The sequence below is a fragment of the Larimichthys crocea genome, chromosome XXI, assembly GCF_000972845.2.
Source record: "Larimichthys crocea isolate SSNF chromosome XXI, L_crocea_2.0, whole genome shotgun sequence".
Classification (NCBI taxonomy): domain Eukaryota; kingdom Metazoa; phylum Chordata; class Actinopteri; family Sciaenidae; genus Larimichthys; species Larimichthys crocea.
The window spans coordinates 4,954,308-4,979,722 of NC_040031.1; the positions used below are offsets into that span (position 1 = coordinate 4,954,308).

Sequence of the window (25,415 nt, forward strand, 5' to 3'; positions counted from 1 at the left end):
GTTTAAAAATACAAGGCTACGTTCAAGGTCAAAAAAGATGGATAAGACGTCTTATCTGCAAAGAAGCAGCTGGCTGAGACAAAGCACAGCTGAAAGTTTGTGCTATCATGCACGCACCACGCACAGATACACATGCACACTCAGCCGTCTCTAAAAATACTTTCACAAACCCCACTGTGTCCACACATAGACAGTATTGATTACTAGGGAAATGCCTTTAAATTAAACTCTAAGCAGCACGCAGCTTTCTTGTGTGGCGGCCTCGTGAGTGTTAATAGGATTCATTAATGTTTGTTTATGTGTGCTCTGTCTGTGTGCTATTTGTCTTCTTCTCCATCTGTATACTCCCATTTGTCATCCTTTAAATCTTTTGATTGAAAGATTTACAGGTCAGGAGACACACAGTGGTGTTACGTGTTACGTATATCCATTAATCACAGAACAAATTTGGTCAATTTAATCAAAATAAAATGAAATGTATGAACTAAATATGGAGTGCAGCACTTGGAAAATAAATGGCAGTAATGCAAAGTAGAAAATTAGGTGCTCTTCAAGGACAAGTCCAGTAGTCAAGTAAAAATACAATAACAGATGTTTTGGCAGTCTTGAAAGAGTCTAATGCACTGTGATTACAAAATATAAAAATCCATTAAATCATGGATAAACCACCAAATAAATTAAACCCATAAATGAGCAGAAAATACAGCATAACATCAACTGACTGGAGAAACACAGCTCATGAAATTATTACATGGACAGCTGCCAAAATTAAGTAGACTGTTGGCCTTGGAACTGGATTTTAAAAGGGAGCTGACCATGAAGAGCATTACAAAGAGATGACATGAAGATAAAACCATACCATAAAATCAGGTACCAGCTCTGGTGTAGCTATGAAAAAAAACAGCATTAAAAACTAAGAACCAACCATTTATTATGTTATTTTAAACCTTTTTGAAGTGTGACTGAAAACTCTGTACAAGAAGCAGAAACTTCCCCCCAAAACTCTTCTGAGGAAACACAGTTCATCTTTTCCCACCTGGTGCTCAAAGTTGTGACAGCTGAAATAATCCACTGGTGGAGACGGCTTCAGCCTCATGTAAACATTTTCACTTTGGGGAATGTGGAGTCTGATCTCTTGCAGGAAGGGTAGAGTGATATAAGAGCTGTCCTTCAACAGCATTTAAAATATACAGTCTTCATTAAACTCCTCAGGACGTTAGAGAGAGGAGAGTGAGACTGAACTTTTGTTATTGTCGATTATAGTGACGCAAACTGCCACAGTGCACTGCGAACATTAATAGATGTGACAAAATGTGATTAATTAAATCTTGATGGTGTCTCAAGAGTCTGTCTGCCTGCTAATATCCACAGTACTGAAAAAACATTCGACCCTCTGTTTACTAGATGTTTCTAAATGCCACGTTAAAACAACATCTGCTGTACAACAAATTAACTGAAGTACTAAAATAAATATTTCTGCAATGGTTCCCAGTGAAGTTACTTATGTTACAGGTTACGTGGTCATCCCTGCAGACAGTGGATGACTTCATGGGGATCAGAGTAAATGCAGATCACACACCTGACGTATCTGGGCAGCTGCTGTCCCATGAGGAGAATGAGAGAGCTGGAGCCAACTGAGTCAGATCAGGTCTGCCTCCACATTCTCTGTTTTAGCCGTCTGCCTCATTTGTGGGTTTGCTTTGCTATGAAACTGATTTTTTAAATTAGACTACACATTGAGATTGCATTATTATAATTGCCATGCAATGAATTTGTTTGTTCTTAGTTGAATTTACTCTGCAACTTGCAAATGTTGGTACTATCGCCCAATGCATCTCGTACACAGAACCACTACGCAGATTTCCAACAAGCAATATTAATGAGGGGCACAGTCTGTTGAGGTTCCCTTCTTCACTGTTATGTAAACCACAAACGCAGCCACATATAAGCAGCTTTATATGCAGCAAACCAGGGTTTTGATGTCAGAACACCTCGAGAAGTGTCACGACCTGAGCGCCTTCTAAATCCAAACCGGACTATGCTTGATCACAAACTCAAAGAGACGTCTAACCTCTACACATAATGATCCGGTTCGTTCATGCACTGTGAAAGTCAGAACAAGAACATAAATATGACTTTGGCCTCAGTCTGGCTGGTCACAGGCTGGGGATTGAGGGCACGGGGGTTGAGGCTATAGGAAGGGCAGGTTGGGGGTTATAGTAATGAGGTGCATGGATGGGTGAGCTAAAGCTGGGATTGAAGATTGAGGATAGAGAATTAAGGGCAGGTGGAGGATGTGGGGAGCTGGGCAGCCTGAGAGCTGGAGGTTTTAGCTGGTAGAAGAATCACTTCATGTGCTCAAGAGGAAACGACTCCCCTTGTAGTAAATCCACTCGTGCACAAAGACAAATCTTATAAACCGATCCGAACAATGATATTATGGACAAATGGCTGCATAATTCTGGTTCGCACGGAAATGAACAGATAGTGTTTGTGTTGATATATGACATTAAGTGAAAAATGTACAGCATATTTAAGCAGATTTCCACCAATAAAGACATTTGTGGAGGGGCTTTTGCTCCAGCCACAGGAAAATGACACTGAAATTCTGCCAAGAGCCAAACTTCAAAGCAAAAGCATAATCTAAAATCAAAGCGATATAATTATGCTGATATGATACACTTCAGAGCTTCAACCAAATATGCATACATGCATTTTTAATGGACGTTTAAAAGGGCTGTGAATGAGTCAGCCCAAGAAAGAGGGATCAGCCTGTGATCATCATCATTTCATTATCATGCAAGTTTCAAACACTTTGAAACAAAAATAAAAAGCAGAAACCAGTGTTTCTTGAGCTGCAACTAACCACACTGACAGCACAAAGCAAACTTTAAAAGAGAGATGGGATTTGATGCTGTACTAGAGGATTTGAATTTTTTGGCCCTGTCTGATGCAACAAACATCTGTAAGGCCAAAACCCTGCACTGCAAGGGGCATAATAATGAGGCTGCCTCGATCTAGACAGCTCACCGCAGTGCAGTTTGGTTGTTTAAACTGAGGCGTGGATAAATATTTGCTCCACATTCCTCCTCTCAAACCTTAAGATCAACCTTGCCTCACCTGACTAAGGACTCTTAGGAAGAGGGGAAGCAGAAACAGGTAGGACAATCACATGCTTATGTCAGATTGGGGACGACACACTGAAACAACAGAGACAATTTCCAAAGTGAAACCTGCAGTTTTACCAACATCTGATACAACCCCACCAAAGATCTGGGCTCACATCTTCCCTGTGCACTAGGAGTGGCTGAATTCATGTCCAAATACATATTTAGACATGTTTGCGTAGTGGCTCTAGGGACGGCAGTGTTGGTCGGTCAGACGTGTATTTTCCCCAGATGGTGATTTTGACGATGCCTTAAATTTTCTGTCACATCAGCATGAAGTTGACATTGTTGGATTTCAGTGAAAAGTCTTAGCAGCTATTGGATAGCACTATCATCAGGTCAAAGCTCTCTCTCTCTATATATACACATTTATATATATATATTTATTTATTCTTTTTTCCTGCGACACAGGTTGTTGTCTGCTGTATGTTGAGCTCTGCTTTTTTTTGTTTCTATGTTAAGCCATTGTTTCTAAAACTGCTTTACAGTTTTTTTCCAGGCCTGAGTAAATGACAATATGTTTGACATCAGTGAAAAGCCTGTTCTAATATAACAGTGGGTTGTGTATGCACACGATGGAAACACATTGGAGACTTTGCAGCTTTTTTTGTTTTATGTCGGATACTTTCTGACCATTATAAGAAGATTGTGGGCAGTTAGGTCGCTTTAAGGCCTTTTTCCTGTGCTCAGCATTGCTGTGATAGACATAGCTCTAGTTAAAAATCACATCCTTATCTCGCCTGTCACTCAGATTTCAGATCGAGCACCGTACACCCTGTCCCAAACTGCAGCCTGAGGCCCAATCAGTGCCCTTGTCACAGTCACAGCCCCAGACAGCAGGGACTGATTTTTCACAAAGCATCTGCAGTGAAAACCAAACCGTGGAGAATGAGGAAGTCCACAATGACACCCCCCTACAGCTCCTTTTCTCACAGGGCACCAGAGGCCAAGATAGGCTAACATGATCAGCTACGATGCACAAATACACACATAGAGAGAAGACGAGAAAATAAGGGAGGCTTCACAAAGACCTCATTTCCAGATAATTATAGTGGAAGCCAATATGGAGGAAGTGACAGAGAGTTACGTGCCGTTATCTTCACCGACCTACCCTCAGGGAGGCTTTAACTGCCAATCCTCTCCCAGTTTTCTAAGTAGCAGTGGCTGACTCTGAGAGCAGGCTCTCAGTCTGGCTCTCAGGCACTGAGATGACATGTCTTCCACTAAAAAAAATGTCAGAATATCTCATTAAAAGCCTTTGTCATCTTCCCTGCGTGAACACAAACTTGACAAGACTGGACAGGTGAAATCGGATGCCGGTTTTGCCTACGGGGGGCCAACGCCACCGAGATCCACCCAATGCTTTCGGATTACCATGCGAGATCTGAGCTAAGCGCGGCCAGAGAATGTGATCGACCTTAGGGCAGCTGCTCAGAGTGCGAGAGCGAGGGACAAAGAGGGAGGAAGAAGAAAAGAACAGACAGATCAGCTTTCACCGCTCTTTGTTTCTCAACACTATAGCGAGCAAGACTGGAGCTTTCTCTTTTCTGTCTCCCACAGAGACGGGAGATGGAGGCCATCCTTTCGTATGTGCATGTGTGTGTGTGTGTGTGTGTGTGTGAGACCACAGACCAGCCATGCATGTGCCACACAACCAGCCAGGTTGCCATGCATCACGCCCCTGTGACACGCCATTAACCAGGACAAATCACAGAACCCCAGGGGGGACGGTAGCTTCCTCCACACTGCCTGATTAAAAAGTAAGATATATGAGGCCACAGAGTCTGTGTCCATGCTGGGCAGCTGACTGAGCAAGCGTATATGGACATACACACACAGAGACTGTGCTGTCATTTTTGAATTGTACTAAACAGCATTTCATTTTTTATGTCTTGCTCTAAGAGCAGATCATAATCTAAAGAGGAGATACAAAGTGTCCTCTATACTATTTTCTTAATGGCCATTTGTGTCAGATAGGCTTTGCTCTACTTAGGGTTATAAGAAAAAAGGAGCAGACCAGGACAGTACCACGCTTGTTCCACTTCCAGACCACTGTGATCTAAAAAAAATGAACTGCTTTGCAGCTCATGCCACTCTGTTTAAATTATAATAAAATAGGCTGTCAGTAGTCTGCAGGGACTTCTTGCAGAGAGCAACGTGCTCCACTTCATCTTAACCTAAAAAAGAAATCCACCAGAAAAAGAAATGACACGACAAAGATTTCCAAGAAGCCAGTTGCAGCTATATGCAGTGCTACCGAGCTCAGCCGGGCTTGTTCCTTCACAGGATTTCTTCAGATAGACACCATTAAAACAATTAGTAGATGGAAATGTGGTAGAAGAAGATTTAAAAACCTTCTCTCAGTACAGCGGAAACAAAAAAAAGCCACAGTAGCAACTTTTCCAGTTGCACAGGAATTATTAGAAATTCAGGAACTTTACGTTTGTTTCAAATCAGCCACTAGGAACTAGATTAAGATATCACTGGTATCATTACTAGGACAGGAGACAGACTTATAACGATTATTAACCAAGTTGTATTGTCTGCTCTCTGAGGAAAAAGAGAGAGGTGTATTTGCAAACAAGATCAGAAAATGAGAAAAGGAAAAGCTATTTAAGAGCTAGAGAGAGAACAAAAGAAACAAAACTTCCTGTTGTTTCCGTTCATTGCATTCATCCAAACATCAGAGTTGTGTCACAGTAAATACAAAGAACAAGATCATCAGAATTTTCAGACTTATTTGTCTCAAAATGTGGTGGGAACACACAAAACAGGAACCCTTGTTTCTTATAGTTCTCCTGACTTTCTTGAAAGAATTTGATTTAAAAAAAAAAAAATACAGGCACAGGTTTGCTACTTACTGATTACATTGCAGTTAAATTGTACATTAGAGTATGATTCTCTAATTGAAAAACTGAAAACTACTGATTCGTCTGAATGGCCGGCGAGCTTCCCTGTGGTCAGAGCGACTGGCACGCCCATTCAACTAAACAGACTTGGCATAGCTGTGGTGCGAGGATTCAGGTAAAGAGGAAAGATCAGTCATTTGGTGACCAGAGGGTCAAGTTGTCCTGGACAGAGTGCTGCCAGCGGGGGGGGGGTCAGCGAGAGGACAGAGACAACAGGCAAGGACACCAGAGATGTTGCACGTCAGTTGGCAACTTTCAGCATGGATTAGTCTGCTGTATGTGTAAACGTGCCAGAAATAGTTGATGACTCAGTTGGATTATTTTCTTCCATTTGACTGTAAACCACAGGCAAGAAGACAGTACAGAGAACTATCAGCTGTATCATCTATTGCGTAAAAACCACATGACATGAGGTCTCATGACAATAAAAGCGGATGACCAGCGTTGCGTAGCAGTTGGAAGAGTTTTAAAAAAAAAGAAATACTAAGATATAAGGAAAACATAAAAAGATGAGAGAACTATAAATATGACATTCTTCATTCTTTATTTTATTTTACAATTGAACATTAGCTGTTAGTCGCTGAGAAACTCTTTGGAGCTCAAAAACAGAACAGGTCTGAAAGGCAAATGACAGCCAAAGGAGAACTGTGATTTTCTCTATGTGGGACACAATGAGCAGTGGAAGAACATGGATGACAGATCTTTATCCTTAAATGGCTCTTTTTTTTTTTTTAATTTCCAAGCACCCCACATATCTCTGGCTGTAACCGCAGCTATGGCTCCAGTTTCCATCTCGGGGGAGGGTGGATGAGAGTTCAGACCAGAGCACACAAGACCTGCCTGGGGCTGCTCAGACACCAGCCACGGCTGAAAACTCGGCTCGGGCCTCCTCTTGCTGCTGCGACCAACAATGAGCCTTTATTGTTAGATTGATAAGCTAAGAGTTGAGACCACTCTTTCCAACTCCTCTCTGCACTACTAAAAACAGACCGAGAGCACTGAGTAAACCAGAAAGAGAAGTGACCACATAAAACTCTGCAGACATTGCTGGGATGTCCACAGCAGTGAGGCTGCATTATATTTTCAAATAAAAGACACGGCTGGCTTCTTTGATTTTAGTCATAATCAAAACTGCAGACACAATAAAGCCTTTAGTCAACATTTCATTGACTGCCTCTTTTTTATAACACTATTTCCCCCTCAAACATCTCCTCAAGGCAACCCAACATGGCAGCCATGCCTTGAGGGGTGGTCTTTGGCTATTGATTAGGAGGGCAGCTAGCTCGAAGCCTTTTTCCCCTCAGGTCGTGAGGTCAAGGCAGAAGAAAGGAAAAAGGGGGGAAGGGGACTGGGAGGAGTTGCATGATCAGTAAATTAAACTCATGTCCATCAGTGTTAAGGGTGGATGGGAAAGATGGTGTACGACAGAGGGTGTAGGAAGGAATTGTTTAGGAGAAACATTGTGAGAAGCTTTACAATTCATGGAAATTGTATTTGTGTGTCCTATTTATGAGACCCAAAATATTCTTTTGTGTGATTAATGAGGTAGAGGTGGAAATTAGTGGCTTCACAGTGGCATTTACCTCTTTGAGATAATGTTTAAAATTGAAAGGAGCTTGCTGGCTGTTATATGGCTGCCTGAGAAGACAAATAAAGTCCCAGAGGATATAATGTGTCAGTGAAATGAAGTTGGATTGTTGACATCAGCTATTAGTTTAATTTAATTATTTATGCAGATAATAGCACTGATTAGAAAATTGCATAAATATCTGCATATATCGATAAAGATAATAGTGCTTAAGAAGAACACGCAAGTCGCTAATGTAATTTGGCTCGTCTTTGTCAGGTGCAGGAAATATGACTAATCATTTGATGAACGCGGACGAGGCTCGACTTGTCAGCACAATAAAAGCCGCTTGGTTGTCATTCCTGCCAAACATTTGATTGTTTTGAAATGCATTATTTCAGGAAAGCTGGGAAGCGTGCCAGCTGACAACAGTTGAAAGTAGAAAGATATACGAGCACAAGTGAAGGCCCGGGATCAGATATGGTGCTTTAGATGTTACTAAGAGAGGATAGATCTTTTAGTTTTTTAATCAAGCATTGCTTATCCCTTTGGGTTTTGGGCTGTTTATGTCTGACTGCTATAATGAAGTCAAAATATTACGCAGACCCATGTCTCATTTTAGACAAAGGGGTGAAACCAATGGAGGCTACATTGATCTACAAGTGGCCGCAAAGACGGAGAAGAAGATGATTGCTTGCTAATATACATTAATGTAAAGAGTCTTGGATTTAAAATACCTTTAAATCAGCTTTGCAGATGGTTTATGAAGACAGAAATGCAACCAATGCTTTTGTCAAAAATACAAGCAATGTGTTGTGTTGAGTGCCGGTGAAAGCATACCCAAAATCACAACATAGACAGAAACCAGATTATGTACACATGCTTGACGGGATTGATATGGACTGATAAGTAAGCCAGTTGTTAACTTAGTTATGCTTACTACAATTACAAACTTAATGTGAGTGGGATAACCCGATTTAAGTGCTGTCATGCCTGTTGAAATAGGAGATTTGTCTAAGTTGGGTCATAATCAAATGAGTGGTTGTTGAAACAGTGTGACATCCATTTACAACACTCCTCTCTGAGCACATCAATAGTTAATTTTGTGACTTACTGACCCGGTAGTTTACATCATATAGAAATGAAGCATGGCTGCTTGTTGAGAGTTCCACCTATCCACCAGTCCAAAGTAAATATGACCAGGAGAAGTCGCATATGGAGCTGAGGTAATATCTTGCGTGTAATGAGGCTTTGCCAGTGGGAGTGGATGGAGGACGTGGGACCCTCTACAGCTTTAGTTCCCAGAAGGCTGAGGAGACTGGAGTACCTGAGCCGAGCAGCAAGCCACAGCTTGTGAACAGATTGTCGTGGTCAGTAAGAGCTTTGACACGGAAAAGAGGAAGCCAAAGTGGCAGATGTCACATTGTTTAAGTGAACGCAGGAAATAAGAACCAACCAGAGACTTTACTTGCAGCATGTTTGTACTTGTCTAAAAAAGCTTTCGCCGCTGCTAAACATATAAACGGCTTACATTCGGAAGACGAATCGGACTAACACACATACACACAGGCACAGATTAAAACAAGTCAACCAAGGCAGAGCTTGTGACCTCCGCCTTCACTGCACTGACCTCGTGCCATTCCTTCCCATCCCCCCCAATCTTCTTCCCCTTAATCCAACCCTACTGGGTGGCAGACAGCAGTATAGCATGATGGTCAAACTGTGGCTGTCTGCCTTCCTGTCTGTCCATCTGCTTGGCCCCAGCAGTGGTTCAAAGGAATTAAAGTTGTCTAGAAAGTTGCCAAAATCTCTCCAAATCCTCCTTCAAGTCTGCCTTTTATATCACTTTTCCCCCCTTGGTTTTAAGCTCTAAGCATGGTCCAATTTCATTAACACCCTGAACTTCCTATTAGCTAATGCAGTACAGTTACACACTGAATCTTATCCAGCTCATTAACAGGCACTCCAGTCCCCCACAGGGATTCTTCTCTACGTCCCAACACCACCAACAGAGTAGGGTAGAACTAGCAGCAAAACATGGCATGGTTTCACTTGATCCTTTCTGTAAATAAATTGAAGTAACCAGCATTAGTTACAACAAGAGATAGATGTTTTTTTCTTAATCTGCAACAGCGCCACTTGAATTGCAACCTTTTTCTTTGGTTTCAGGGATACACAAGGCATGGTGTGGGTTTTAGGTGGGGTGAAGGGTCAGGGGGGTGAGGGGTTGGAGGGCACTAAAGTCTTGGTGGCCTTTATGGCTACAATGAAAAGCACAGCAGGAGAAAGTGAAGCCTTGCTTGTGCTCAGCAGAGTTTATTAAAACTGCAAAAAGGTTGAGTGGCCACAGATGGTGCTGTCAATAACCATTCACCCACCCATGCAAACGCAAGCTCATGCACAAAACACACACACACCAATGCCACACCCAATGCCATACCACTGGGTGGAAACACACACACACACACAGACACACAAACAGTTATAGAAGGAGAGGGGATTTAAAAACAGATGGTAAGTGTGTGATGTTGTAGAGAAGTGCTCCAGGGGGGCGATTCCGTTAGTCCTTCAACCTCTAACCTCCATCAACACCTCTGAGAAGCTGTTAAGACGGACCATCACAGATCCACCAATATCCACCACGGCATAGTTGCTAAAATTTTATGACAGCAATGGCTCCCAAGTTGCAATTTATCCTCAGGTATCCCAACAGATTCCTGCATGACTTCACATGCAGATAGAGACGCATCATCGCGTGGTTCACAGCGTGGCGTTAATGGGACAGAATTTGACCGTCATGAGAGGTCAGGTTATACTGACAGCTGCCTTCTTAGCCACTCACGCTCCCACACTCACAATTGACAATATTTACATGAGTCTGACAGCTGTTCTATTTTTCATAATCATTCTAATCTCAAAGTGTACTCTAAGTGAAGAATGCGTTGATTACAACCATCAGTCTATAAATTAATGGATAAAATTAACTGGTAACAAGTTTTAGTTACCCATCAAGTAAAAAAAAAAAGATGATACCAGCTTATCAAATATGTTTGTTTTCGCAGTTTTTCTATTAACAATGTAATAACACAACAAGAACTTTGGAGAGTTTGACATGAAATAGTAGGATCCACACAGGTGTCTTTGATAATTCTAATTAAGGTAATTATTGTCATTGGTAACACCTGTGTTGATCCTACTATTTCATGTCACAAAATAAGGAAAAAAGGTCAATAAACAATGATTTAAAAAAAAAACATTGAAAAGAAAATCACAAAAAGGAGGCGTCTGTGCTAAACATCAAGATATTCTAACAGTTTTTTATGTGAAATGGCTATTGGCTGTTTTATTGGCTATATGTTATATATTGTTTTTAAAATATTAACTGCAATGTCGCTGTGAATAAAATAATCAAGGACACGTTCCGGATTCGACTTTCTGTGATAACACCCTGCAAGTGACTGTATGCATACCCTGAAGAGAATATTTGCTTAAGTACTCAGAAGCATTCACAGTGCTTTATAATCTTCAGCAAGATGAGCCCGCAGAACCTTCTAAATAAAGAGAAGGCACACCACATCATCACAGGCTGAAATCTGGTGACAGTCTGAATTTATTTCACAAAAAAAACCCACGAAACACAGATTTAAAGCAAAATTACAGTTGTGACTCTGCTTGATCCAGATGTGACATATGTGTCACATCTGGAATGTAATGAACGGTGATCAACACGTAGGCTACATGCTCATCCTCTGCTGTGCAACTGAACAACATTAACTCCCACTATATTACTAATGTAAATACACTAATGACTTTTAACCACAAGACAAATCCTTTTAATTTGAAAAATAATCAAGACTACCCCACCTCCGAGCAGTTTCCTGCCCTTAATCCTCTTGCATACAAACATGGGCAGACCTTCTCTTTGAGTATGCAGAGGGGCAGGGCTCTGATTTCAAACGGCAGTGAAGGCAGGTCAAAGGGGGCAGCCTTTATGATGATCTGGGAGAGGACCCCTGACAGAAGCTCAAGGGGCCCTGCCACCGGAGTCACGACCCCAAGGCCACAAACAGCAAACCACAATCTGACTTCAAACCCAACACTTTGCCCAAGAGAAAACATGGCAGCGTTGCTATGCCCCGATCCACCAGTTAACAGAAATGGAGGCCTATACCATACCAATAAGAATGTACCCACAATCTTTCCTTAGCCTGCTTAAAATGACTTAAATCAACTGTAACTGATGTGCGCTTGAAAGCACAAACAAATTCCACTGTCTTAACCCAATCTTCTTAATGTTTTTGTTTTTCTGAAACAAGCTGAGTCTCGATGTAGACACTGATTTTAGCAATTAGCAAAAATTAAATCCCTGTGCCACAGAGCTTCTTCAATAAAAGGCTAATTTTCTTGAATTACCAAGATGACATCAATATTCATTTCATCTGTTGGAATGTAAAAAAAAGGCTGTTGGAGGGTACTTAAGAAGTCAATGTCAGCTGAATGACAAGTTGGGCCTGAGAACAGTAGTGGCAGCCTTCAGAGAGAGGCTTTCAGACACACAGTCACCATCGAAAAATACATTTAATAACTCACGTCTACTGACTTCAATAACAGTGTCACTCAGCACTCTGGTGGAAATATATAAATATAGATCTGATGTGTCGGACAAAAGGGAATCGTTGATCTAAATTTGCATACACGTTAATTAACAAGACGACCACCAAATGTGCGTCATTCGTCAGAATCACGACAGGCGGCTTCAGGGTGCAGATCAATGCGGTTACATAAGACGAGGCAAAAATGGCCTCCACATATTTGTTGAAATATTGTGAGAATTAAAACTTTTTTTTTTCCCCCCACTGTGAGCCGAAGAGGGCGCAGAGCAAAAAGATCAATCATGGGCTCTGGCTGTTTTCTGAACTATTTGTTGTTCTACTTCTTGAGTAATCAATGTCTGTTCACCAGAAGCTGCCTCTGGCTATCACAGCTACACTGCAGATGTGATCCCACTCATTATCACTGCAAACTCTTAACTCATAAAACACTTTACAGCTGCAAAATCAGGAGCCCCTCTGAAACCGAACGTGTAATGTTGACTGGATGCATTTTCTCCCACTGCTAACTCCTCATACTCTAACTAGCCTGGCAGATATGATTCCAAAACAAACAGAGGACTGCATGAGTCGTCCAACCTACTAAAGATTCTTATTGTTTTGCTTGACGATATATGTTTTGGAGAGATGAGACGGTATGTCTGAATATGCTGGGCATGAATACATGTCATCTAAAGTCTCTTTGTGGTTAATTACAGTCAGTGGAATTTGTATAAAAACAGAAAGAGTGTCATATTTTGTCAGTCTACATCATCTTTGCCCAAAAAATACATTTGAATGAAATAAACTCTCAAATTCAATACCCACAGGCTATTTGCAATGCAAAGACAACAAGTACAGTACTTTATGCAAATAGATCCACCTGTGATGTTCCTGTGAGGATGACAAAATATATCCTCGCAGGAATATTTACAATACATGACAAGCCTCAGTGCATTAGCCTGAGTTCTGCATCCTCAACAGAACAATGCACCTTAACATCGATTTATTGAGGCTCCGGTGGTCCATACTCTCAGCAGCATCAGGTTGTTGTTATTACCCTACTGGGGTTCTGCATGACAAATGGGAGGCTTCGTCATCTCTTGTTCAGAATCCCCTCTGGCCGTGCATCATCCTCTGTTATAGGCTGAAAGCCCTTAGTCATCCCTCGCAGGGAGAAGAAAGGGTGCTGAGCATTCCTTGCAAATGAGGGCTTGTGCCCAACCTCGTGCAATCCTGTAATTCCTCAAGCAGCAGTGGTCCCTTCTCTACTCTCCCACTCTCTCTCTCTCTCTAACCCTTGCTACCACCCCCACCCCCTTTCTGTGGATTTAAGGTTGGATACGGGGACGTGAATAGGTGGTATTTCAGCATGCTAACGGCGCTGAAGAACCGAGCTGTCTGGCTGGGGGCCAAATCCCCATGGTTACCCTGGAGCAGCAACTGCCTCTTTCCTATGTTGCTCTGTGTGGGAATAAACTACCTCTGCTCTCCATGCATGTGGTAGGGAATAGGGGGGGCCTTGTGGGAGACAAGATAAGTTAGGGTGGCATCATTACGGTGTCTTGCACACCTTTAAATCACCCACCTAAATCAGGGCAAACGGCAGGTTTAGAGTGAGTGTGTGAGTTTGAGAGGGTATAGATTTTTTTTTTTTTTTTTAAAGGGGACCCGAGCACAAGCAACAAGCTCTTCTGAAGTGCCCCTGAGCAACAAACTGATTCCTAACACAGGTGTGCTGCCTGAACTTGTGCTCTTCCTGTCTTCAGGTGCATTATCATGCTCGTGGGAACAAACCAGCTCTGCATGGTCTCAGTAACAGGTTGTTGAGCACGTCAACATAATAACATGCAACAGACCAAAAAAAGTAATAGCAAAATGTGTCTGAGCAGATTGCAACACATGACCTGAACTGATGCATCTGTGGAGTGACAGTGATCTATTCTCTGCGGAGCACTTTCATTGGCTTTCACATGCAAAAAAAACTAGAAAACAAAAGGCTAAAAAGCCCCATCCAGGACTTAATTACCAATCTTTTTATTTTGTAAATTAAGTTCACACCCTTTTAATGCTGACATAAATACCGTTAAACTATACCAGGGTGGAATTTCACAGAAATCCAAGTCATGTGAAGATTGGATGAAACATGTGCCTGTTTGTAGTTGCAGTAAACACCAACAGGAGGTCATTTTCACCAACTTTTCTCAAACAAATTAAAACACACCACCTCCCTGGCTATGACTCATATGCAGGTTGTGCTGAACTAAGATAGCCTGGTCCCAATTATTATCCCAGGCGACTCCAACAGGCACATTTCCCGAGCCAAACATTCCCTCTTACCTTTGACTTGACTCTCGTAGTCCGCGATGATCTCTTTATCCTTTTTGAACCTCGGCGTGGACATTTTCTGTCTTCTTGTGCCTGAAGCTTGTTGTTAAACTTCTTATTAAAAAAAAAAACTGTTTGTCAACAAGCGGGACCCTAAAGCAAGCGACGCATCCCACAACAGGACGAGAGAAGAAGAAGGAGAAGACAAAATACTAGTTTAAAAACAAAGGATTTAAGTCAAGAAGAAGGAGGAGGAGGAGGAGAAAGGGTTTAGTTCTTCATGGTTTCTCTTCCCTCTCTGGATCAGCGGTGCATACACAGCAGAGCCAATGCGCAATCCTGCTCCAACCAATGAATCCACTCAGTGCAGCCCGCTCGGCGCAACAGCGCTGCTGCTGCTGCTGCCCACCACCGAAGAAGAAGAAAAAACAATCACGTAAGTTTCAGGGTCTCCGTGGAGGCTTTCCACGGCTCCCCGTGAGCGCAGTGCCAACAAGCCGTCCGGAGAGGGGTTTAAAGTCCGGCCGAAGCGTGAGTGTGTGCGCGCGTCTTTTTCTTTTGGTTGTGGTTTCCAGTTTTGTTTTTTTTTTTGAGGAGGGGGGCTCCGCACCACACACACTCACTCCCTCTCTCTCACACACACGCAGACACACACTTCCCCCTTCTTGCTCGCTCTCCCTCGACGGTTTCTCTCTCCCTCCAACTCCCAGCAGGCTCAGAGGCAGACAGGGCAGTCCGACTGCAGCAGACAGGAGCTGGAGCCAGGCAGAGAGAGAGAGAGAGAGAGAGAGAGAGAGGGAGGGAGGGATCACACACACACACACACACCAGCTGCTAGTGGACACCAGTGGACTGGAATCCCAACTTTTTTTATTTGTCCATAGAGGTCAGCTGTTTTAAGGATAATAAATATTCATTGCGACTTAAACAGTTTTAAATATACTCAATCTCAAACTAAATTAAAATACACAAAGGATGTGCAATTATTCAATTATTAGCTTATCAATCAAAATAAGGGCAAATATACAGACATCCCCTGCCAAGGGAATAACACACACACACACACATATTATAGATAAATATATATAAATAAATAAAAGGGCCCATAAAAGGACACCCATGGGACCCATATTTCTGAGTTACACCCATATAGGCTGCAGATAATATAGGTGTATGTCCCTTAAGATGACATAACTACTGATGTTAAGTTAAAGTTAATAGTTGAAGTCATCAAGTTAAAAGCCACCCTAAAACAAACCTTGAACATGCCACCATTACGATGCCTGATCTGTGATGGATACATCTAAAGTCAAAAGTTTTTCCTCTTCTTTTTTCCCCCCCAAGCTTCCCAAACTGGGATCATTGTAATCAAAAGGACCTGATCCACAGCGCCATCTGCAGGTTAAATGAAAAGCACAGGACAAGAACATCTACTGATTCCAGTTTATTATATTGCACTTTCTTAAAAAAAAAAAAAAAAAATCCATGCAGCACGGTACTAAAAATAAATATAACAAAGAAGAAATGTTTTTGTTCTATTTTGATCATAAAGGTAACACATGCCACAGCAACAACATTCATTTTCAAGCTTCTCACGATACAATATAGCTCTATGTACCATTTCCAAACAAGGCCTACAACCACATCACTGTCTCATTCTACACCTAAAGTTTAGTGTTTCCTTATCACAATAATAATAAGTTTAATAAGAAATAAAACAGAGATATAAAACCGTTGAAATCATATGAGGAATTTAAAATTCAAAAGGCAGTTTATCGTTTATTATTTCAAAAAACACCTGGACATTCCACCATTGTAAACATTAAGATTATAACTAAACAGTAATGTCATGGGGTCCTTTACTGACTAGTAATGGCAACTTTTACACTTTGCTACACATATTAATGAACTTCTAATAACCCGCACAGGAATATTATGCTGAACATAATCATCTTCACGACACCAGTAGTATGTCACATTTCTCCACAAACCACAAAATAAATAAAATCAATAATCCATATATAACGTTTACCCCTGTTTATCTTTTAAAGGTTTGTTAATTAAACAGCACGGTCAGCCGCTTTTGAAAAAAGTCTCCTCGATGACCTCAGTGAACCTCTCCTTCATCTGCTGACGGAAGCCGGCATACCACTCCAACAGCCTCCTCCTCCTGTCCACCCTCTGCTCCTGGCTCATCCTCCTCTCCCTCTCCAAAATGGCCGGCAGTTCTTTCCAGTCATTGATGAAGATGAAGGGTGCTCCTGCGGCTTTGAGCAGATGTAGCGGGGAGCTGGGCCCCGCCGCACAGGTCCCAGGTGTCAGTACATCTTCCACCACGGGCACTGAGCCATAAGAGCAGGCCTCGTAGATGCGGTAGCATTCTGTGTTGATCCCGACTGGGCAGAGAGTGAGCTCGCTCTGGGCCAAAGCTGTCTGATAGCGTCTTAGACTGTCTGCTGTCTCCTGAGGCAGCCACCTGAGGCAAGGAGGGAGGAAAGGATACTTAAGCCAACAGTTAAAGCTGATATAATAAATATATTAATATATAAGAGTATATTCCAGTACTGTACCACTGAGACATGTTCATGTTGTAGATATCTCACCACAACATTTATAATTTTAATTTAGATTTGTCCTCATACAGAAGTGAACCCTACTGAAAAAAGTCTGAGCAGGAACTGAATACATTTTTACACAGAACAAGTACTGTGGATTTTGTCCCATATTTATTTGTAAGTGCTTCATAACAGGATTTCTTTGTTACCACTATGGACAGGAGGAATGATTACAGCAACCAATTATTCTTTGATTGTACATACGGGCACAGGAGTAGAATTCTAGGATAGACCTGTCCCTATCCTATACGACATTTTACAGATGTTAAGAAGCCTTGGACATATTTTTTATCATGAAAAATAAGGCCTTAGAAGAATTGTATGGCCTTTATGTTTTTTTCTATGATGAATGTAGCACCTGATATCATTGCCATGCCTCAGATGTCCAGGCCACCACAAACACGTTATGACCGCCAGAACTCGATGATAAATATTTGTGTTGATACAACAGCTGTTTTTTAATGTATCGCACCAGGGGTTGTTTACTTAATAAGCAAAGAGCTTATTAAGACTCTGTAAATTAACATTATAACATAACGTAACATTAGTCGCTAAAAATCTAATCTAAGTACTTGAATTTCACCACACGCGTCGTTGGTAAGTTTGAAATAACCCCAATGACCGATGACAAAAATTGTTCTGTTATAAATAATCTAAATTACTGTTGATGTTAAAAACATATAAAAGGAAGGTCTCTGTAAAAAAAGCTCTTGATATAAATATTCTTTCTGCCGGCCTCATTCAATGTTATAAAAACAAGGCTGTCACTAAAACAAAAACTTTGAAAGTATTCCAACAAAGACTCTGAAGCTGAATAATGACTTACTTCTCCCTGGCAGTTGTGATGCATTCCTTATCCAGGCCAGATTGTTTCAGCACCTGCATGAGAGTTTCTCTGGAGGAATTTTTGTAAACAGTTCCTAGGAAATTGCAGAGGTATGGTCTGTTGGAGGTGATCAGTTGAGCATTAGGCCTGATCATAGGAAACTGCCTGTATCTACAGAGAGACAGACAAAACAGAGCAACATGTTAGACAACGTCATTCATTTGAAAAACAGCCTGCTAACAGCTCAACGTACTGACACTGAACACTAATAATGTACACATATACACACATAAAGGACCATGAGAAAAGACATACGTGGCAACACCAAGTGGCCACTGGAAGACATCCTTGTCGTTGACCCAGGGACTGTCATACACCACAAACAGCAGCTCCACAAAGCCACCATTTTTCTTTAAATACGGGCCGATCCAGTCATTGTTGCAGTGCTCATTGCCCAGCAGGACCACGGCCACATGTGACACCTTGCGGGACTGTATCAAGGATTGGGCATGTTCGAGCCACCGTGTGGAGTATGAGACCTTCTGCTGCTCGCGGCCATTCAGAACCAGAACCAGACTGTTCATATCCACAGGGACATGACCCTGGACCACAGCCGGACCTGTGTAGAAACTAAAGATGGAGAGGCAAAAAAAAGAGAATAATATATAATGTGGTGTATTTCACACTATATGTTTGGGTTTGGCAGTTTTTAAGTATTTCAAGTTTTAATTGTTACCTGAAATCGATATTTCCTGATTGCAGCTCTCCTTCTCTCCATTGTGCTACCTTGTCAGTAGGGTTGAGGGGTCCCTCTAAAATATGTTCCCAAAGGTAAAGCCCTGAGGGGAAAAAAACAAGTTCAGTGCATTTTGCTATGCATACATGCCAACATGTGCAGTGCCATTATGTTGTACCATTGCCTGGTTTCAGAACATAAATCAGTGTATGTCTGTCTGCATCTACAGTATGTATGTGGGCACTCCAGTATCAGGTGTATATATACAGTATATGCAGTTATTGAGCCCAATTGATGAAATATGGAAACATGTAAAAAATAAATAAGCATAAAAGGAGAGAGGGGGAAAACTCAGGCCAAAGTGTAACATGACTGAAATGTTTACAATTGAAAACTTATTTATTATTCCAAATGATAAAAAAATAATGATGTCATTTTCTCACGGGAACCATCAAAGTTGATACTCAGATATAGTTTCAGATGGCATCATTCTGATATTTGCTACTATATCTTGGTTGACTTTTTGACTATTTTATTCACACTCTCAGCTAACCAAATATGATTAATGTACTTTTGAAATTCAAAATTAACACGCATTATTATTATTACTATTTTCAAAAGATAGATTTTATTGTTTTAAGCACATGTAAAGTACAATTCCCCCTGTTGAAATCACCAAAGCATCTTCTTGCTCTCTGTAGTTACACTGCAAACTGTACTTTAACAATAACATCCAGATTCTCTTTCATATTTAATAAATCCACTTAATTCATCTGATTATTACATAATACATTTAATTTTTTTAATTAATTATTAATTTATTTAATTCATTTGATTGTTGTTGTTTTTTTATATTTTCACCACTTGAAGAGATTTCAAGTGAACAACAATATGTTAACCCTTTATTAGAAAAAAAAACGTATAACAATAACAATGATAATAATACTAATAATACAAAGAAGAATATTTGTATAATGCCATATACCGTGTTATGTTACCATATTTGATTATCAATTATCATGTCATATGTTCACACCGTAGCAGCCCTACGTCCACACACAACACACACAGACCTTCTCTGGTTCATAATATTTCGTATTACTCATGTGACTGACCTATCGCAGCTTTCCCCCAGATTTGGACCTTGAACCTTTTGGGTTTGTTCTTGTTTATTCGATCCAGGTGTTGTTTGAAGGCCTCTCTCTTCTTGTTCAGAGCTGAGTTGTACTCCACCTGCTCGTCTTCCCACGGATTCCAATCCTCCGCCAGAAACGGAGCAGCACCGCCATCTCTGACACCACCTGCAAACACAGCACACCACTCACATTTAGCTCACGGACATTTCTTTTATCATCCGTGAACGGGAATGACTTCCTAGCTGTCGCTTTTATGAAAATGATTGTGGCTCGGTTTGCCGCGGAGGACAGATCATGATTACCCGGCGCTCCTGTCTCTTTCTTCACCACCCTGTGAACGCGGGAGATCACTTTGGTGCTGAAGAAGACATTGTACGCAGCGTAGAGTGAAAATGCCACATACGCAAAAATAATGAGAAGGAATAGTTTTCTTTTTGGTATTTTCATCTTTATTTTCTTTTTTTTTTTTCCTCTCTCAGGTTACCATTGTGTAGATCAGCTCCATATTTTGTCAAAGGACCCTTGTTTACATCACGAGGACCGCTCAAACCAGCTGACTGGACAAATGCCTGACCCAAAGCAGCTGTTCGTTTAAATGCACGCGTGTTTTGGATCAAACTATCGCTTTGTCACCACTAAATATACCCGCTGTGATTTTGGAATAAAACAAAAACTGTGAAACATGATAATAAGGCGATATATTAGAAAAAAACGAAAGGGGGCGCTTGGGTCATACCTCGCGGAACTTTGAGGCGGAGCGTGTTTCTGGTGGAAGATCAGAAAGGCACACGCAGATTTTAAAAACGCAAGGTCGTGTCCCCAGCTGTGGGGTGGAGGTCTCTTATTTTTTTGACCAAAGATGATGTCCATAGCCGGTCGTCCCGGGGTTCTTTCCCCGTACCTGCAGGCGACAAAACACACGGCTAAAAGCCTGCTGCTCCCCGGAGCGACGGAGCTGGTGCCCGCTGCTGGTAAGGCCGAGGACGGACGTGTGGCTAAGAAAGTGGTTTACAAACCAGGTTAACTAACTAACTAACTAACTAACTAACTAACTAACTAACTGTACATGTGAGATATAACTTGGGAATATGTTTACGAATCTAGTGAGACAGGGAGCCAGTTAGTTTCAACACCAGCTGAGACACAACACCTGAGTTGCTAATGTCATTGAGGTGTAATGATGACGCAGTGACATAACATGGTGACACTTTACCGATTAGATCATAGTTACCATGGTAGATAACGTGTATCTTTATTTATTTATTTTTTTACTGCTGTCTAACTGGTAACTAACCTGACTTTACTGCTAACAACTTCCTGTGGCTAACAGGAAGTAGCCGTAAAAGGCTGTGCCTCAGACATGTTGACATGTCCCTGCAGGAAAGTCACAGCTATATTAATGAGAGTTGACCTTAATAGAGATCCTGCTTGTTCAATAACTTGTTGTTTGTCCTGCTGTGACAAGTCAGAATGTGTTGCTGTGCAACCAGTCCATTGACTAAATAAATCTACCAGGGTGACCGGATATAGACTAGTGTAATGTAAAGAGGACAGACAGAGGGTAAAGGAATAGTTTGGGATCATTTGGTCTTCTATGAGGTATTTATGCACAGTCAGCGTGGACAGCACGTCCCCGGTTTGATGAGGCTGACATTGATCCTGGCACAGTGGACAGGGTTAGCAATGAAACCTATCCGTCAGTCGACCACTTGTCTTTGGCACTAACCTAGACCTTTTATCCATAAGTCCAAATGTGCTGCGTGCTGTAAATATCCTGCAGGTCAGCTGTTTGGGTTTAGAAAGTTGCGAGATCAGACCGAAAAAACAAACAAACTGCATGTTTCTAAAGCTTTCACATATGGTGAATGTAATGCAGCGCAAACAGCTGATCTGTGGTGTAATACAGTGTGCAGTGCAGCTGGGCTCATGTGTAGGAATATAGAAATATTTAAATTCTGATCTAGACCGTTATGACTTGTTTTTGTTTATCTGACTTCAGTAATCAGTATTGATTTAATCCAAAATTGGAATTTGTAAAACTAAAAGTGAAATCAGTTTCCAAGGTCACATGAATGCACCACAAACCATTTAGTCTGTGTTTTAATCATTATCAGGTCTACTATTAATTAAGCCTTAGATAGGAGGAGGGTATATGCTGAAAATCCACAGATGGACACCAACATTTTGTATGAGAAAGTGTTAAGTGAATGTTTTAGATGCTGAATATAAGGCCATGCCAGACAAACAGTACAAACTTCATAATTTGTTTCATTTCCAGCTCCTGGAGGAATCCGCCTTGCCCACACAGATATCAAGATTCCTGACTTCTCAGACTACCGCCGTCCAGAGGTCATCAATCCCAACAAGTCCTCCCAGGGGAGCAGTGAGGGGAGAAGGGTGTTCTCTTACCTTTTCACAGGAGCCACCACTGTGGTTGGTGTCTATTCAGCCAAGACAGTGGTCACCCAGTTTGTTTCCTCGATGAGCGCTTCTGCAGATGTCCTGGCCTTATCCAAGATCGAGATCAAGCTCGGTGACATCCCTGAAGGCAAAAACATGACCTTCAAGTGGAGAGGAAAGCCCCTGTTTGTCCGTCACCGCACAGAGAAAGAAATCGCCACAGAGGAGGCTGTGAATTTGGGGGAGCTGCGTGACCCCCAGCATGACAAGGAGAGAGTGCAAGACCCAAAATGGGTCATCGTCCTTGGTGTGTGCACCCATCTGGGTTGTGTGCCCATCGCCAACGCCGGAGACTTTGGAGGCTACTACTGTCCTTGCCATGGCTCCCACTATGATGCTTCAGGAAGAATAAGAAAGGGACCTGCTCCTCTTAACCTGGAAGTTCCCTACTATGAATTCCCTGATGAAGACACCGTTGTGGTGGGATAAATACTAGAGCTTGGTTTCGGTTCCTCTCTGTAATATGTATTTTTAGATGGCTTTGAGAATTGGGAGTGGGATAAAATATGTTAATTCACTAATAAAGATATTTCCAACTCATGATTGAGTTATTGCATTATTTAAAAAGTCAGTTTTGAGACTTCGCTTCACTGTAATTTAAAGTTCTTGACCTATCTCAATAGACTTCTCTCATTTCAACACTAGCATTTAGGAGTTTGGTAATTACAGTATGTTACGCATAAGCTTCAAAGTGCTTCACAGAAAAATGGAAAGCAGAATGGAACAATGTCAGACAAAAGTTGAGGGCAGAAGATGCTAAAAAATAGGTTAAGAAAGGTGAAAACAAAATTCAGAATCAATGTGCAACCACAATTGATTAATTTAATTAAAATCCTTCACTGCAAAAAAATATAATATATATATATATAAGTTTCATTAGCCTGAGTTCTATTTTGTATTTAGGGAGTCATATAGTGATTTTTGACAATGCCAGTCAGGTTATCTAGAAGCTTAATCCTCTGGACCACATTCAGGCCCATAAGAGGTTAATAAACATGCAGTAAAGGTCAGAGCCTCAAAAACTACAGGAGAATCCTCAAGGTAGCATAGAGGTGATGCATCTCTTAGTTGCAAAGATTGCATTTTAAGATCAGCTAGACTTGTAGCTTCCTGTTTTTCTACCCTTCATCAGGGAGTGGTTGAAGTGTATTTCATGGTGACAGAGTTGAGTTGTGGTAACTGCTCATACACATGGACTACAAAAGTACTAACTTTTTGTTCCTTTTAATGAGTTTATGTCAGACAAGATGACAATTTTATATCAGTAATTGCAGTACCAAGACATGTTTTAAAACTTTCAAGTAAGACAAAGCACTATTATTTAGTGTTTCACAGTTTAAATCCTAAGAAATAAAGTTTGCTATGTAAAACCAAGAACCACTGTAAGACACAAACTTTGTTTTTTTTATCAATAAAATCATTTAAAGCAAAAACAGCTCAGTGATTGCAAAAACAATATCCTGTACACAGACGGTGGTAAAGTACTACTCTTAAAGTCAAATTTACATCAAATCAAAACATTTCACACTGTATAGTTGGCGCTCACGTAGCGCATAATTCTTTGTAATTTAAATATTGAAAACAGTGCTTCGTTGTAGCTGAACCAACCTGCCAGGCCTAACTTTAAAGTCAGACATGATTATCAGTGAGATTAAAGGCTTAATGAATAAATCATTTCTTCAAGTACACTTCCAATAATAAATTAAACCAGTTACATGGCTGTTTTGAATCACAATAAAGTGCTAACCTCTTATTAACCACCGTTGCCTGTGCTGATGTCTGATCCATTTCATCATATGCGATAAAGAGTCTCTCCTGCTTCATAAAAACAGTTCACATTCATCGGGGAGATTCTGACTTTTCTTCAGACACTAGTCCACATAGTGCACCTGTGCCTGGAGCTCTTTGGTGATATACCCGAGGAGAGCGCCTGTAAGCTGTTGCTTCAGGGTAGAGTTTCCCATCACTAGGGCTGTTAGCTGAGCCAGATCTGTCCACTGGATGTCTCCCAGGATGACCATAAGATCATCATAAAGCTTCTGCTGCTGCTGAGGACTGAGCTCCATTATGATCTGAGGCAGTGGTTTGAATTGTCCACTGGTCAACCAGCAGCCCAGAAGACCTCCGACAGCACCACCTAGAGGGGCAAGGGGAAGTTTATTAACAGTATGGACACTGTTGTACAGCAGGAATTTGGACTTAGTCCTACAAGATGATAAGACTCGAGATGATTGTGTGTATTTTCCTGTTGTATGTTCCCCACTTACCGACTGCAATGCCAAGAGGACCCCCGACCAGCCCTCCAGCGAAGGCCAGCCCCCCGGCTGCTGCTGCTCCCTTCCCTGAGCCTTTCACCGTGGTCTGGATTTGCTGATTGGCAGATAACTCACAACACAGCTTCATGACATCATCAATTCGATGACACATACTGTGGATCAGATTTATGTATTTAGACATGACACAATATGACAATGATCACAGGATAAGACATCAGCAAAACAGCTCAAGTTAAAATGGTTTAAATGCAAACATGTATTTATGATAAAAATGATTAATAACAATGATGAATGATAAGGAATAATAGTGAATATAGTGGCACAGTAATGCTCTTATCTACAGCCACCAGTGTCATGGTGCAATAGACCTGATTGCATCAGAAAGCGTCATAACATAAGCTAACGTTACACAGTGTTATGTCATGTCACAGTACATTTCTCCACAATGTTACTCACTCCATATGAATGAGAGGCCGCTGTTACAGCCACACACACGTCACTGACCTGCCTTGTTGTGTTAGGAGATCCTCATCAAAGTGTACTGTCGTGTTTCTAATGATATTGTTTATGATGCTGAATATGAGCCGGTCACTCCTGATGTCTGAGTGTTGGCCTGCATGGCTGTGACCGCAATGCATGACGGGAGAAAGCAAGCAAAACACAATGCTGCGTTCAGGGACATTTGCTCAATGCCGCTTTGTGGTGAATAGTTGCATAAAGTCGATACAGTTTGAGGGGTAGGGTTATTTTTTTAATGGTCATAATGCAGGAAGACACCGAACATGCTCGTCACATGATTACATGTT

At 41.4% G+C, this 25,415-nt stretch overlaps 4 protein-coding genes across 10 annotated transcripts in view; 1 reads left to right on the top strand and 3 right to left on the bottom strand.

The window, feature by feature from the left end:
- srgap1a (SLIT-ROBO Rho GTPase activating protein 1a) overlaps window positions 1-15,337 on the bottom strand; it is a 78,193-nt gene extending 62,856 nt beyond the window's left edge. For 5 of the 6 annotated variants that reach the window (XM_019276637.2, XM_019276636.2, XM_019276634.2 and 2 more), the window contains exon 1: window positions 14,573-15,336. In XM_019276637.2, the coding sequence (XP_019132182.1) occupies window positions 14,573-14,636 (64 nt within the window). In that variant the 5' untranslated portion in view covers window positions 14,637-15,336. Of the gene's footprint in view, window positions 1-14,572 lie in introns of all 6 variants that reach the window. The other variant, XM_019276635.2, reaches the window with a different exon arrangement.
- Window positions 15,338-15,996: 659 nt separating this feature from the next.
- rxylt1 (ribitol xylosyltransferase 1) lies at window positions 15,997-20,480 on the bottom strand. Its single transcript, XM_010736885.3, has 6 exons — window positions 20,176-20,480; window positions 19,853-20,038; window positions 18,738-18,840; window positions 18,317-18,631; window positions 18,002-18,172; window positions 15,997-17,036 (listed from the first exon to the last, which is right to left on the bottom strand). The coding sequence occupies exons 1-6, from the start codon at window positions 20,318-20,320 to the stop codon at window positions 16,634-16,636; spliced, it is 1,323 nt and encodes a 440-aa protein (XP_010735187.1). The 5' UTR covers window positions 20,321-20,480; the 3' UTR covers window positions 15,997-16,633.
- Window positions 20,481-20,597: 117 nt separating this feature from the next.
- LOC104923720 (cytochrome b-c1 complex subunit Rieske, mitochondrial) lies at window positions 20,598-22,873 on the top strand. The gene is made up of 2 exons (XM_027272870.1): window positions 20,598-20,844; window positions 22,152-22,873. Exons 1-2 carry the CDS (start codon window positions 20,733-20,735, stop codon window positions 22,760-22,762), a joined length of 723 nt encoding a protein of 240 aa, XP_027128671.1. The 5' UTR covers window positions 20,598-20,732; the 3' UTR covers window positions 22,763-22,873.
- Window positions 22,874-23,541: 668 nt separating this feature from the next.
- zgc:112052 (protein C19orf12 homolog) lies at window positions 23,542-25,265 on the bottom strand. Of its 2 annotated transcripts, none has more exons than XM_027272871.1 (3): window positions 25,114-25,265; window positions 24,601-24,761; window positions 23,542-24,470 (listed from the first exon to the last, which is right to left on the bottom strand). In XM_027272871.1, the coding sequence occupies exons 1-3, from the start codon at window positions 25,245-25,247 to the stop codon at window positions 24,205-24,207; spliced, it is 561 nt and encodes a 186-aa protein (XP_027128672.1). In that variant the 5' UTR covers window positions 25,248-25,265; the 3' UTR covers window positions 23,542-24,204. The 2 variants fall into 2 exon arrangements, with proteins under 2 accessions (XP_027128672.1, XP_027128673.1); XM_027272872.1 differs by having other exon boundaries at window positions 25,118-25,240.
- Between the last annotated feature and the right edge of the window lie 150 nt (window positions 25,266-25,415).

Excerpts from the sequence above, each read along its gene's own strand:
- rxylt1 (XM_010736885.3), bottom strand. The coding sequence starts at position 20,320 with ATGAAAATACCAAAAAGAAAACTATTCCTTCTCATTATTTTTGCGTAT. Across the intron at positions 18,841-19,852 it reads CTGGGGGAAAGCTGCGATAG|GGCTTTACCTTTGGGAACAT; the intron begins GTCAGTCACATG and ends TTTTCCCCTCAG. Across the intron at positions 17,037-18,001 it reads ATCACAACTGCCAGGGAGAA|GTGGCTGCCTCAGGAGACAG; the intron begins GTAAGTCATTAT and ends TCCTTGCCTCAG.
- LOC104923720 (XM_027272870.1), top strand. The coding sequence starts at position 20,733 with ATGATGTCCATAGCCGGTCGTCCCGGGGTTCTTTCCCCGTACCTGCAG. Across the intron at positions 20,845-22,151 it reads GGAGCTGGTGCCCGCTGCTG|CTCCTGGAGGAATCCGCCTT; the intron begins GTAAGGCCGAGG and ends TTTCATTTCCAG.
- zgc:112052 (XM_027272871.1), bottom strand. The coding sequence starts at position 25,247 with ATGCATTGCGGTCACAGCCATGCAGGCCAACACTCAGACATCAGGAGT. Across the intron at positions 24,762-25,113 it reads CTCCTAACACAACAAGGCAG|TATGTGTCATCGAATTGATG; the intron begins GTCAGTGACGTG and ends TCTGATCCACAG. Across the intron at positions 24,471-24,600 it reads TCCTCTTGGCATTGCAGTCG|GTGGTGCTGTCGGAGGTCTT; the intron begins GTAAGTGGGGAA and ends TTGCCCCTCTAG.